The sequence below is a fragment of the Macaca nemestrina genome, chromosome 1 (assembly GCF_043159975.1).
Source record: "Macaca nemestrina isolate mMacNem1 chromosome 1, mMacNem.hap1, whole genome shotgun sequence".
Lineage (NCBI taxonomy): Eukaryota > Metazoa > Chordata > Mammalia > Primates > Cercopithecidae > Macaca > Macaca nemestrina.
In genome coordinates, this window is record NC_092125.1 from 35,050,429 (window position 1) to 35,065,254 (window position 14,826).

Genomic DNA, 14,826 nt, shown 5'->3' on the forward strand with positions numbered 1-14,826 from the left:
TTATGATAAAACTTGAATGAATGATGAGTTGCTTCTTATGAATGAGGAAGGAAGTGGTTTCCTGAGAGGGAATCTACTCCTGGTGATGATACTATGAATGTTGTTGAAATGACAGCAAAGCATTTAGAATATTTTATACACTTAGTTGATAAAGCAGTGGCAGGGTTTCAGAGGATTGACTCCAGTTTTGAAAGAAGTTCTATTATTGGTAAAATGCTATCGAATTGAGTCACATGCTACAGAGAAATCTTTTGTGAAAGGAAGAGTCCATTGATGCAGTTAATGTCATTGTTGTCTTAGTCTAAGACATTGCCACAGGCCGCCCCAACCTTCAGCAACCACCACCCTGATCAGTCAGCAGCCATCAACATCAAACCAGGACACTCTACCAGCAAAAAGACTCCAACAACTGGCTGATGGCTCAGATGATCATTAGCATTTTCTAGCAATAACATATTCTTTAATTAAGGTATGTACATTCTTTGTTCAAACATAATGCTATTGAACACTTAATAGACTACAGTATAGTGTAAACATCACTTTCATATGCACTGGAAAACCAAAAAATGTGCGTGACTTGCTTTATTGTGATATTTGCTTTATTACAGTGGTCTAAAATTGAACCCATAATATCTCTGAGGTACACCTGTATAATGCCAGGTGAGATGAATGGCATGAAAAAATGAAGCCAAGTAAGAGGATAAAGGGTGATGGGAATGTGGAGTTTAGGGAAGACCTGTCCAAGGAATGCCACTTAAGCAGAGACCTAAATGAAGTGAGGGAGTAAGCCCCAAACATCACAGACAAAGGACAGAGCAGGTACAAGTGCTGTAAAGGGGCAGGGCAGTGTACTTTGTATGATCCAGGACTACCAAGAAAGGCAATGAGGCTGGCATGCAGTCAGGAGAGAAATGAAGTAAAAGATGAGTTTATAGAGGTTGCAGGGGACATATCATGAAGGCCTTACTGATTAAGAAGTAAAAAGAAAGGGGGATCCTGGAGACCAGTGCAGTGGCTATTGCAATAGTAAAGGTAAGACATAATGGTGGCTTGGACAAAGCTGGTGTTGCAGAGGTGGTGAGAAGTTGGCATATTCAGAATATGTTTTGATGGTAGAGCCTACGGAATCAGACAATGGATTGGAAGAAAGGAGTAAAGATTTACTGCAAGATTTATGGCCTGAGCAATCAAATGAACAGTGATTCCATTTACTGAGAAGGACAACACTGGGAAGAAGTACAGATCTGAAAGAAATAAATCAAGAATTTGGTTTTAGACATTCCTAAATGTGACATTCCTATCAGACGTCTAAGTAGAGAAATCTAACAGTCAGTTGAAAACAAACACCAAGATTTCAAGAGAAAGGCCATGATTGAATCTGGAAAGTTGGTATACAAATATATACACATGTCCACCTGTGTAGTTGGTATTTCCAGCTATGGGAGAAAATGAAATGAGATCACTCAAGGAGTGAATGCAACTACAAAAGTGGCCTGAGGACTGAGTTGTGAAGCACTCCAATATTCAGAAAGGGGGAAGAAGAGAGGATCCAACTAAGAAGACTGAGACAGAGAGTATGAAGAGGACCAAAGCGGGCTCACAAAACCATGTGAAGAATGTTTTTCACAAAAGAAGGAACTGGCAACTGTGGCTGTTGAGCAGTCACTAAGGTGGAGATTGAGACTCGACCTTCAATTTTGTGACATGGAGGTAACTGGTAACCTGAAGAAGAGTAGTTCAGTACATGAAGGGTACAAAAGGCCGAGTGAAGAAAATTCCAGGAAGGAAGAAAAGTGAGACTCAGATATGAGTAGAAACAATCCTTTTGCTGTAAAGGCAAATTGAAAAACAAGTGATAACTGGGGAGCAATGTGGGGTCACAGGAGGGTGTGTTTTTGTTTTTAAGATGGGAGCTATTCCAGCATATTGATATAGTGATTAAAATAACTCCATAGGCCAGGCGCGGTGGCTCATGCCTGTAATCCTAGTACTTTTGGAGGCCAAGGCGGGCAGATCACAAGTTCAAGAGATCAAGACCATCCTGGCCAACATGGTGAAACCCCATCTCTACCAAAAATGTAAAAATTAGCTGGGTATGGTGCTGCATGCCTGTAGTTCCAGCTACTTGGGAGGCTGAGGCAGGAGAACCGCTTGAACCCAGGAGACGGAGCTTGCAGCGAGCCAAGATTGCGCCACTGCACTCCAGCCTGGTGGCAGAGCAAGACTCTGTCTTAAAAAAAAAAAAACAAAAAAACAAAACAAAACAAAAAAAACTCCGTAGAGAGGGAGAAAGAAAGTGATGATGTAGGAGAGACAGAAGATAATCGCAGGAGCAAAGAGGTTGTTCTTACCCAGGAGCTTGAGCTCTTCATCCTTCGAAACAGGAGGCAATGCAGAGGGCACAAGGACAAAAGTAGCAGGATGTTAGTTGCATGGTGAGAAGATGCCACTGTTTTCTTCTGATTGGCTTCTTCTTCTTGATTTCCTAGGTGAGACAGAAGGAAAGTCTTTGGCTAAAAGTAAGAAAACGGAACAGTTGGGAAAATAATCTATGAAATAGTCTTTTGAGAATAAGAGTTTCTTTTGAGAATAAGAGTTAAGAGTGTTGGTTAACTAGATAAACATAGTAGATTTATGGGTAGCACTGAGAGCCCACTTCAGTGGCTATAATTATAACATGAGACCAGTCAGCATAGTTGTAAGTTTTATCAGCTACATTTAGCAGTTCATGTATAGGTAGGCATGGAATAGACAAAGAGTTGGATTTAACCAAGATGTGTGTATATACATGGTGAAAGATAAAAGAGGGAAGAGAGTTGAGAATATACACAAAGGAGTGATTATAGTAATGGACCATGGAATATAATTCAGTCAGTGAATGAAAAGAGGCCTTTGAGGGATGCTAGAAAGTGAAAAGTTGGTCAGGTCTAAAGGTTAAAAGTCTAAGTAGGTTTGACAATTCATTACGGAAAGAGACTAGAGCAAGTATGATTGGGTGATGCCTAATGTTGAGATTATAGAAGGAATACTATGCCCGGGAACCTCATTTTATTAGTAACTGCATTCCCTCTGTAATCACTTAATGGAAATGAATGAGGGGAAGTAACAAGAAAAATAAACTGCAATGAGGATGGGTAGTGGGTACTAAGAGTCCCATGGTTCTGGCTTCAAAGGAGCCAGAGATCATTAGAGAGGATGGAGGAATAGTGTTCAGGATATCACAAGGGAGCACCTTCCTTACTTCCATGCCCAGGAGCATGGGGGGTGGGAAATGAGATGGCCACTGCTAGAGAAGGCTGCAGGGGAAACCATGTCCTCAGGGTCAGCTACACTGTGGTTAGAACTGAAAGGCAAAGTGGACTCTTGAGAAGTGGTTGAGATTATATGGGATTTTGCTAAGAACTGATCGTGAGATCCAGAGAGCACAGTGGAAGTTAACTGAAGAGAAGAGGTGAGATTAGGGAGTGTACAGAGTTTGGAGTGAGAGTAGAAGAGATGAGGATGACTTTCTATTAACAGGAAGGTAGGGTACATTTGAGAGACTAGTATCTTAGACAGTTTAAAATGATTTAAAAAATCATTGGTGTGATTTTTTTAACTCTTAACTCTCTTCCCTCTTTTATCTTTCATCATGTATACATACATATCCTGGTTAAATCCAACTCTCCATCTATTCCATGCCTTCCTGTACATGAACTGATAAATGTAGCTGATAAAACTTACAACTATGCTGAGTGGTCTCATGTTATAATTATGGCCACGAATCTCAAGCTGGCTCTCAGTGCCACCTAGAAATCACTGTGGCATGGAGTAGGTTTTACCAAGAAGACAGAACTCTGTGAAAGCCTATCTCCCCATTTAGTCCTGTGGTGGACTGTGTCAAAGTTGGAGAAAAATGGATCATATCAGAAAATGAAAGGTAGGCATTGGGTCTACAATTTAAAGATCCCATTTATGTTCCTTCCTATTCCTTGACCTGACCAACTTTATACTTCTTCACTCTTTAATGGCCTCATTTTCTTAAATTCCTTGATTTATCACTATAATCTCAATAAACTAGGTATTGATGGACCATATCTCTTAATAATAACAGCTATTTATGACAAAGCCACAGCCAATATCATACTGAATGGGCAAAAGGTGGAAGCCTTCACTTTGAAAACCAGCACAAGACAAGGATGCCCTCTCTCACCACTCCTATTTAACTAGTATTGGAAGTTCTGGCCAGGGCAATCAGGCAAGTGAAAGAAATAAAGGATATTCAAACAGGAAGAGAGGAAGTCAAATTATCTCTGTTTGCAGATGACATGATTGTATATTTAGAAAACCCCATCGTCCCAGCCCAAAATCTCCTTAAGCTGATAAGCAACTTCAGCAAAGTCTCAGGATACAGAATCAATGTGCAAAAATCACAAGCATTCCTATATACCAATAATACACAAACAGCCAAATCATGAGTGAACTCTCATTCACAATTGCTACAAAGAGAATAAAATACCTAGGAATACAACTTACAAGGGATGTGAAGAACCTCTTCAAGGAGAATTACAAACCACTGCTCAAGGAAATCAGAGAGGACACAAATAGAAAAACATTCCATGTTCATGGAGAGGAAGAATCAAAATCATGAAAATGGTCATACTGTCCAAAGTAATTTATAGATTCAATGCTATCCCCAACAAGCTACCATTGACTTTCTTCACAGAATTAGAAAAAATTACTTTAAATTTCATATGTAACCAAAAAAGAGCCCGCATAGCCAAGACAATCCTAAGTAAAAAGAACAAAGCTGGAGGCATCACGCTACCTGACTTCAAACTACACTACAAGGCTAGAGTAACCAAAACAGTATGGTACTGGTATGAAAACAGATATATAGACCAATGGAACAGAACAGAGGCCTTAGAAATAATGCCACACATCTACAACCATCTGATCTTTGACAAACCTGACAAAAACAAGCAATGGGGAAAGGATTTGCTATTTAACGGTGCTGGGAAAACTGGCTAGCCATATGCAGAAAACTGAAACTGGACCCCTTCCTTACACCTTAAACAAAAATTAACTCAAGATGGATTAAAGACTTAAAGATAAGACCTAAAACCATAAAAACCATAGAAGAAAACCTAGGCAATATAATCACTCTCTTGCATATGCCTTCAACGTGCCCTTTGTCCCTTCTTCATGCCCACTGCCATTTCCTTAATCTAGGACTTCATCAGCTCTTACCTGATTTTCTTGCATAATCCTGTTAAGTAGTTTTCCTATCTCTATTCTCAGCTCTTCTCCCTGATTCAACCTCTGGGTTGCTACCATGAGTGCAAATCATCATATCATATTGTATCATATTACTCCCTGCCTAAAATCCGTCAGTGGCCCCAAACTGTACATGGGACAGAGCCCAAACTACTGTTCCCCATCCTGGGTGGCAGTGTGATACAATGGAAAGAACATAGGCTCCAACCCAAGAATCTGAGTTCTGCCATTGTTCATGGTGGGACTTTGAACAAGCCAAACTTCTCAGACCCTCAGTTTACTCATCCTAAAATTGTTGTACAATTAGAACAGTTTCTATCTTGAAGTTTTCCATGAGGTTTAATAAGAAAGTGTAGGCCGGTGTGGTGGCTCATGCCTGTAATTCCAGCACTTTGGAAGGCCGAGGTGGGCAGATCATGCGGTCAGGAGATCGAGACAATCCTGGTTAACACGGTGAAACCCCATCTCTACTAAAAATACAAAAAATTAGCCAGGCGTGGTGGCAGGCTCCTGTAATCCCAGCTACTCAGGAGGCTGAGGCAGGAGAATGGCGTGAACCCGGGAGGCAGAGCCTGCAGTGAGCCCAGATTGTGCCACTGCACTCCAGCCCAGACGACAGAGTAAGATGCCGTCTCAAAAATAAATAAATAAATAAATAAATAAATAAATAGATAAATAAAAGAAAGTGTAGATAGTATTAACCATAGCACTGTTGGAGTGTGAAAAAGATTAATTCCTGTTCTTAACTAAACTATGTGACTATTGAAAATCTGTCTCTGCTGTCTTTCTAGTTCCATTTTTAACCAGTCCTTTGGTACTTTTCTCAACCCCCATACTCCCCACTCTACTCTTCACCTTCCACTCATATTGTGTAAACCATTCATACCTAAATATCAGGCTTTCCTCAAATATGCCATGTTCTCATATCTCACTTTCCTGGCACTTGCTGTTTGCTTTACTTGTAATGCTTGTCTATTCACCTGAATGGCTCTTCACCTTTTTTTGCTCAGCTTAAAAAGGTAACTCTTTTGTGAAGCCTTTCCTAACTCCCAAGATAGTCAAATGCCCCTCTTTAGGGTTTCAAACATATGCCTCTTTTATAGGGCATATCATTTGAACTGTAAAACTGAACATATGTCAGCTAACACAATGACCTCCACATGAGACAATGAGGTTCTTGTGGAAGAGGCTGGGTCTTGTTCAACTATGATTTCCCAATAAGAGTACAGAGCTTCCCACACTGTGGGCAATGGGTAAAGGTTTGTTGAATTAATGAATGAGTCCCTGGACATGGCATTTTTCACATAGATTAGGCTCTTCTGCTTAGTGTGTACGCAAGTACATATAAGCATGCTTAGTTGAAAGAAACAGAAATCTACTCAAGGTAGCTTGAGTATAAAAATAGTTTAAGAGAACTCTGGTGAAAAATACCACAGCTCTCCAAGGACTAGGCACTAAATCTAATGCAGGCACATGGAACTTGGAAAAGTATGGTCATACTCTCAGGTTATTCTTTTTGTTTTTTGTTGAAATACATGTCACTACTTTTTCATCGGTGTCATCTTCCTGCTTCCCTAGTTGGAAATCTTTTATCTATTTATTCCATACTTTTCTGTACCTCGATGACTTTAACTTACATGTAACTTTGGCTTGCTGTGGAGTTGACTCTGGCTCTGCTGAATATTTTTCTGTTTTATCTCTTGGTCAGTGCCACCACGGCAGAGGTCACTACTTTGTTCATTGCCATGTCCTCGGTTCCTGGCATATTTTAGGTGCCTTATAATTGTTTATTATTTGAATTTTATGAGTATCTACAATCACCTTTTAAATTTTTTCTTTCAGTATCATAGTTTTCAATTCTCTTGAGAAAGAATCTGGTTCAGAGTCTACCCTTAGTTTAATACAAAGAGTTGGGCTTGCATAGTCTTAACTATGGTTTTCTGGACCCACCTCTTAAGCAAAATCTGTGGGTGGTGGAGCAAAAGGTGGTTAGACATCCCAAACTACATTTTTTATAGTGCCTATGAATGTACTTTCCAGAATTAGAGCCACTGCCCATCTCTTCAAAGAGGTCATCATCCTTGGAAGCCACTTTTTGAAGATTCTCCAAGAACACATTGAAAGTGAGATGAATATTCAACTTCCACTGGGCTGACTGATCTGGTAATTTTTTCTGTCTGGGAGTACAATGGGTTCTCCCCCTAGGAAGAAAACCATGAAAAAACAAGGATGATTTTGTATTTTCTTCAACCTTCATCTCTTCAAGTTTTCATATTTACATAACTTAGCAAGGTCTAGAGACCTGATGTGGCCTGTTCAAGGACCCATTGCTAGACTAAGGAGCAAAGGTGTGTGTTGGCATCCCACCCCACAGTTCTGCTCACTTTATGGGATTGACCTGCCCATTTTGTCCTGGCAGTAAGGTTCTCTGCCAGGGAACATTTCTTTGCTCTCACACACTTAGTACTTATAGATCCATATAGCAAAGGCCAATACACACAGCAGCACATCCTTCCTAGCTAACATTCTTTTGTTGGTGCTACAGTACCTGCCACCTACCTCCCTCTATGAATATGCCTCAGCAGCTGGCTTCCAGCACATTCATTACTCTTGAAAGAGGTGGATGGAGTTGGGATGGAGGATTCTGCTTACCTGCTCTGCCTTGGTAGAAGAAAAGTTCTCTAGCATATCTGCCTGTTTCTTGTTCCCCTAAGAAGATGTGCACTTACTACCCTTTCTTAGCAACTTCTTTGCACTAACATGGACATATGCACCTTTTTGTTTATTTAATATATTTCTTAAGACCTCACTGAGCATCCCTCTCTGTTGGAAGGTTTACCCGAATTGGCACACACCTCTATTGCAGAAATTGTCACATTACATTGAGGATGTTTACATGCCTATCTCCCTCCTGACACATACACCCACGATGACACCAGGTCTTAGAGCAGCAGAGACTCTGTGGCAGATACACAGCTCCAGGTCCCTTTACAGTGTTGTCTGGCATGTGGCGAGGTGAAGGCAGACTTACATGGTTTAGTGGGAAACAAACTTACTCAAGTAAGAAGACTTGGGATTGGTTTTGGCTTTGATGCTGTCTATTTCTATGACCTTGAGAAATCATTGAACTCTATTTCTCTCATCCATGATACATATTACCAACTATCTGACTCACCTGCACACAGGGCTTACATTCAGCTGGTATGGTTACATCGGTTTTTAAAATATTGAAACACTTCTATACAGCTGGTGAATAGTCTTCACTCCAACCCCCATGTACTGCCCTAACCACACTTACTCCCCTTCTGTAGCCCCCAGATTTCCTTTTGATGGTAACCAAAAGGAGAGTATACCTCAGGAGGCCTCTAGAGCCCTGCCCTGGCACTAGGGCTGCCATCCCTTCTGATGAGTCAATGCGCTTCTGTTCTACCTGCTGATAAATACTGTGAATGTCACTCTTGGCTCTGCCATAGGGTTGGGGTGTCACCAAATGATTCAGAGCACATGCAAACACTTTGCACACTGTGAAGAGCTGTATACATAGACATCCTGTCCATAATATCCCAGAAGGGATTAGAGCCACAAATGAGGGAAGGGGCTTGTTTCTAAATTACAGCTCACCCTGTATTTAGTTGAAGGCTGAGGGAGGACTTGGTGGGGAGGGCTTGACATGCTCACCAGCTGACTGAAGGGAGTTCACACAAAAGTTCAGGTGGACCCCAGGATGAAAAAGAGTGTTTCTCACAAAACCTCCTTAAAAGCGACTTGTCCGAATTCCTCGCTGCAGCAGCCTGGGATTCAATTTGCAGGTCTTTTAAGCACATACACCATCAACTCTGTTCTCCCATGCCAGCCCGATTGCTCACAATTAGAAGCCCATTTCACTCTGCCCTTAGTTTGCAGGTGTCTCCTTAGGTAGGACAAGAGCAGCCTGGAAGTGGAAGGTGGAGGGTGGGGAGAGGAGACTGGCTGGAATGAGGGTTTGCACGATCTGGTATTTATGGAAAATTTGATGTGCTAATGAACCTGAGGTCCATCAGGGCTTTCTCAAGGCAGGATGGTCTCTGTCAACAGACCAGTTAGCACACAATTATTGGCCCTTTCTGAAAGCTTATCTGAGGCATTCTTTGAACAGTGTGTGCCTGAGTGAACTGCACTCTCCATTACCTGTACAGGCTCTCTTTATAATCTGCCAAAGCTGTCTGCGTCTTCTACAGAGAAAAGTGCAGGATTCTCTTGAACAATCCTCCAGAGATGCTGAGGTTTTCCTCACTTTGGGGCGAGGGATTGGGGGTGTCTCAGGCTATTCTGCTTACTCAAGTCAGTACTCAGGCAAAAACTGCAACGGGTCCCTCTCCAGCTCCCTCTATTCTTTTCACCTCCTTACTTCTGAAGGGAGAAGACAGCATCTCAGAGCAGAATAGCAATGAAAAGCACTATGACTTTGGGAACTAGTGAAACTTGAGTGGGCCTTCCTCACTCTTCAGGTTCTTCACTCTAACAGGAAATGAGCATAAGGATCATGTTATTTTTCTCCTAATTCCCATCCTTGTGCCACAATTAAAGTGAAGTTACTCACACCCTTTCAATGACTTACCAAATTGATTGTCCTCTTTTGGGACTGACCTTTAGAAACAGCAAAGTAAAGGTCAGAAAATTGAATCAAAGATAGCCCAGCATGATGAACAAGATGATGGTGGTTGGGGGAGGGGGGGTGGGGAGCAGATGCATTGGTGGCAGGTAAGGATGGGGGAGGGAGAAGGGGAAGGAAAGGAAAGCTCCTATTGTGGCTGTTCTCTAGCCTGTCCTCCTCTTTGGGTCGCATCTTTTTCCCACTTAAGGCTTGTTAGCTTCCTTTTTTCCTGGACCTGATTGGTGAGTGGCCAAGTCAGGAGTAAGTGGATGGATAAGCCAGTGAAAACCCCAATGATGATGGAGTGGCCAGCTTACCTGTAGGCAGGGACAGGCAAGCCTCCAAATACCATACCCCTGTGTCCCACCTCTGTCCTTCAGCCCACCCTAACCTAGAGGGGCAAACTTCCCCAGAGTAGCTGGGACAGTCATTGGCCATGGCTCTTCATAGGGGGAATTCGACACCATAAAGAAAGTGAAGACTTCACCTTGAAATGAGGCTGTCTCTGCTTCCCAAGTACAGTCTGACCAGTAGTCAATCACCCACTCACCCAATAAAGAAACATGATTCAGCACCTGTGTCCACATGTGGAGGGAGGCAGGCTCATGTGTAACAGCCAGAACACTGGGATTATTTAAGTACATTTCCACTTGTCTCTAAGCTCCTTACTGGCCATGACTATGTCTTATTCATCTGTGAGTTCCAGATGCTCCTTGAATATTTGTTAAATGAACAAATGAGTAAATAAAAGAATGAATGAATGAGCCAAATAAATCTTATCCTTGCGGGTGACTGTATGACCTGGAATAAGTCATTTAACTTATCTGAGCCTTGGTTTCCTGGTCTGCATTGTAAGGATAATCAAACTGATCTGAAGTCAGTACAATTTGTTTTGCTCAATGTTAACATTCTGAGGAGAGAGCAGATCACTAAAATATTTTGGGTGGACTGGTCTGTTTAGAATACTTGTGTTTGACAGTGATGGCATGTAAAGGATTTAGACTCTATTTTCTATAGTCCTTTGACCTGCCTGCTCAGGAGACAAAAGGGTATTGAACTGGAGTCTGAGGACTGTAAAGTTAGAATCCTGTTTCTGCTACTCATCAGCTCTGTGGTCTCAAGGACTATAACTCTCTGAACTTTACTTTCCTCCTTGGAGAGTGATAGTAATGAGATTTGTTCCGGTGAGTTCTTGGGAAAGTTAAGTAGGATGCTCTTGGAGGAAGAATTTGGAAAACTGTAGAGAAGCTGTCCCTGCCCCTGGCGTGGCCTCGGTCTAGTTCTCCCTGCTGCCTCTCACGCTTTGTGCCTATTGCTACCCTTTGGTATTTGTGTGGAGTTACCCTTCTTTATTCAATTTCCCCTCCCTTCCTTGCCACCCCTACTCATTCTTGAAAACGAATTCATGGCTTACTTCCTTCATAAAGCATTCGTGGACTACTTCAAGCTACAGGAATCCCTCCTGCCTCTCTCCTGATTGTTTTTGCTCAGCATCACGCAATCTCTCACTTTATCACTCTGCTCTATGTGTGTTTTTTAAACCTAGGTCTACTAAACTCCCTTGAAGAATGTCCCTTACACTTTCATATTCACCATGGTAACAAGGCAGGGTGCTAGACACATGCACTATGCACTTCCAAGCCTGTGTGCTGCAGAGATCACACTGCCCCTTCTCCTTTTCCTCGTAGTACATTTCCTCTCTTCCCACCTGTCTACTCCCTACTTCTCCTTAGGGACCAACACAGATGGTGCCTCCTCTGCTACTTCCTCTCTTGTTTCCCTTTGTTTAGAGCTGTGCTTCCTTAGAGCTCATCATGATGCGGGCTCCTACCGTGACTTGGATGTCTGTCAGTCAGCTGTGTATGCACCTGCCTCCCCCACAGGTTATGACCTCCTGGAGGTGTGTACATTGTTGCACACACTTCCCTACCCTGAAAAGCCTGGAACATATTATATGTGCATTCTCTTGTTTATTGAGTACCTACCATGTGCCAGAAACTGTTAATTGCTGTCGACAAAATGGTGAGCAAAATAAACACGAGCTTCCCTCTTTGGAGCCTATAGTGTGTAGGATCCAGACATGGATCACATTCTTGCAGAAAGAGATGCAAAACTGCAACTCCTGTGCCTACTGCAAAGCAGGGGGTGCTGAAACCAGAAGAGGAGATCAGACGTGTCAGATTGGGCTTCCACGATGAACTTCAGGAAAGGTGCTCTATAAATGTTTGAAGAATTGCATGGAATTAAACAGTGGCTGCTCAATAAATACTCATTGATTGGTTGATTGATTGTTGGCAAAGCCTTCAGAGATCCTGAGAAGAAAGGGCCTCTGGTCCCCATCATTCTTATTACATAATTATTTCAGTGCATTTAAAGCTTCCCATTTTTCATCTTATACTTTAAACATCAGGGAAAACTGATGGGCCAACTTTATAATATTTTAAAATGACTCTATGGTGTTTTGGAATATTACATGGCTATAAGAATTTATGTATATTTAATATATGTATTAAAATATGCAGTAAGCCCATGGCTGATTTTCTCTAAGGACGTCTCAGTGCCGAGGTGGGACTTAAATGTTTAATACTAATACTAATACTCATAACTCATATTTCTCTAGTGCTGTTCATCTTTAGGATCCATAAAGCCTGTGAGTAGCACATCAAGTGGATGCAGCTGGGCTTGCCAGCAGGCTGACAGGGACCACATATGGCCTCTTGCCTTCTTCTGGAGGGAGAAGGGGTGACTCGAGCTTAAGGTTTCACTCCTTCTCCAGCATTCTCCGCCTTTCCAGACACAAATTCCCTTTGGCTCTCTCTGAAAGGCTCTCACTTACATACAACTGCTGCTGCCAGCCAGCCATATGTAACAGACACTCACTGCCTCAGGACAAGGAAGAAAGTGACTTTCTACCTCTGGAGTACGAAAAGGCACGTATCACTGCTGTAGCTGGTCGAGGACAGGATGTGGAGCTGGAGCTGGAGCAGCTGGAGAAGGGAAGTACAAAGGGAGTCTCCACTTGTTATCTAAACCCACTCCCTACTCCTTCCTTTTCTAGGTCACCGAGACCAGGACCGGTCCTCTGGGCTGCAGCAACTATGACAATCTGGACTCAGTCAGTTCTGTCCTGGTACAGAGTCCGGAGAACAAAGTGCAGTTACTTGGTAAGCAGCACTGTGATAGTTTTCATACCTTTCACACCTGATTAAAAAACAAAAAACAAAAAAAACCTAGATCAAATAGCAGGATAAATTCTGCCTGTTCCATTTGATGAAACCTTTCTTAAGACAAGCACTACCACAAGTTCTGGGACCTGTATTTAACAACTTTCCATCATGTTTTAAGAAACTTTCTGGTATGGTTTGCCCTGTACCCCAGATCTATTGCTCATATCACATGACACCTCAATCATCCCGCTTCACATTCCATCTCAAGTCCTCTGTCACAATCCTGTAAGGAACAGCATACCCATCCTTATAAGCCTTTACCTAGTTCAACGATCTTCATTTCCCAGAAAACTCTCTGCTTTATCCCAAAGACACATTGAGGAATAGCTGGCCTTTACAGAGTGGTTATAAGACTACCATCCAGCTCAACTAATAGCTATACAAAGTGGGGAACCACTACTTACTGGAACCACAGTTTGAAGGTGGCCCCTGCTTTCTGTTATCTGTCTGTGATCTTGCAAATGGGTGATTCAAAGTCAGGAGATGAGTTTGAGAAGAATAAGAATTTGATTTGAGACAGAACAAGCAAAACTGTGAAAGAAAAGGGAAAGAAAACTACACTAACTCTGGAGGTTGGGGGCTAAGGGCAGACGTGCATCTCTTGCTCTCTGTTCCCCACAGACATCCTGGGGGCAGGGCTATGCAAACTGGTTCAGTGGGAAAACTTCATTTTTCTCAAGGCCTAACTGAATTGTACTCTGTTTAAGATATTACTGTCTCAGCATTACAAAATCAATAACCCTCACCCAGGATCTACGATTACAAATTCCAGGCAACCTGAGTCAAATGCGACCCAGCAATGCTTTAGGAATAAAGAAATATATAAGAAAGAGGATTAAAAACTCATTTATTTAGAGCTACCTAAGGCAATTAGCATTCCTCTTCACTGAGGTCCCTGGATGGGCTGGGTTTGTGTCTGGAAAGTAGCAGTGAGTGAAGTTCAATATGTCTAGTTGTTCATTTGGAATAGTTTATGCTATTTAATTTTATAGCCCATCACTCATGCAGACATTTCTCGGGGCACTTATTTTATAGCATGGGAAGTGTTCTGGTGAGGAGGAGGGATGTGATGGGGGAGGTGAAAGGAACGAACTTGGAAAGGGTGAGTGCTGAAAGCAAGCATGTGGACGGGGTGTGTGAGGAGAACCACTCAAATGCCACAGTAGGCACAGTGCCAAGAAAGGAAAATTTAGGGGCAGTTCAGAATTGGAGGTAGACCTCAAGAAAGAACAACAAACACCCACTGCTGCTGGCAATTTTAAGTTATATTTTGAGGCCTGCTGAGACTGGGATACATACTTTGAGTTCTCTGGTTTCCTGCCAAGGACAAGGTCAAGGGCCTAAAAATAAACAGCTGGCAGACATTTGAGGAAAGAGTAGCTCGCCATATCCAGAAATTCTTATATTCCTCACTTTCCTGGCACAAGGTTTCACAATGTCCCTACTGGGGGAGCCTCCTGCAGATCTGACCTCGAATGTGGCCCAGACTGCATCCAAAGGTGCGCCTACCCTTTGTTCATCCTTTGGTAAGCTTCCAGCAGCCGCCTTGTGAGTGGCTTGAAGCCAACTAGGAGTATGTTCTGCTATAGGTAAACTGGTAGTTACTGCAGTTGGGTGAGAAAACTGAAGCTCAGAGCAATTTAGTGCATTGTATCCAAGATCAGAAGCTAATTGGAAGAGAGCTGAGAGCCATTCATATCTATCCAGGCA

At 42.4% G+C, this 14,826-nt stretch overlaps 1 protein-coding gene across 3 annotated transcripts in view; it reads left to right on the top strand.

The window, feature by feature from the left end:
* Window positions 1-14,826, top strand: part of LOC105484478 (BMP/retinoic acid inducible neural specific 2) — a 112,245-nt gene that overhangs the window by 88,093 nt on the left and 9,326 nt on the right. For all 3 annotated transcript variants that reach the window (XM_011746135.3, XM_011746134.3, XM_011746136.2), the window contains one exon: window positions 12,948-13,053. In XM_011746135.3, the coding sequence (XP_011744437.1) occupies window positions 12,948-13,053 (106 nt within the window). The remainder of the gene's footprint in view (window positions 1-12,947; window positions 13,054-14,826) is intronic.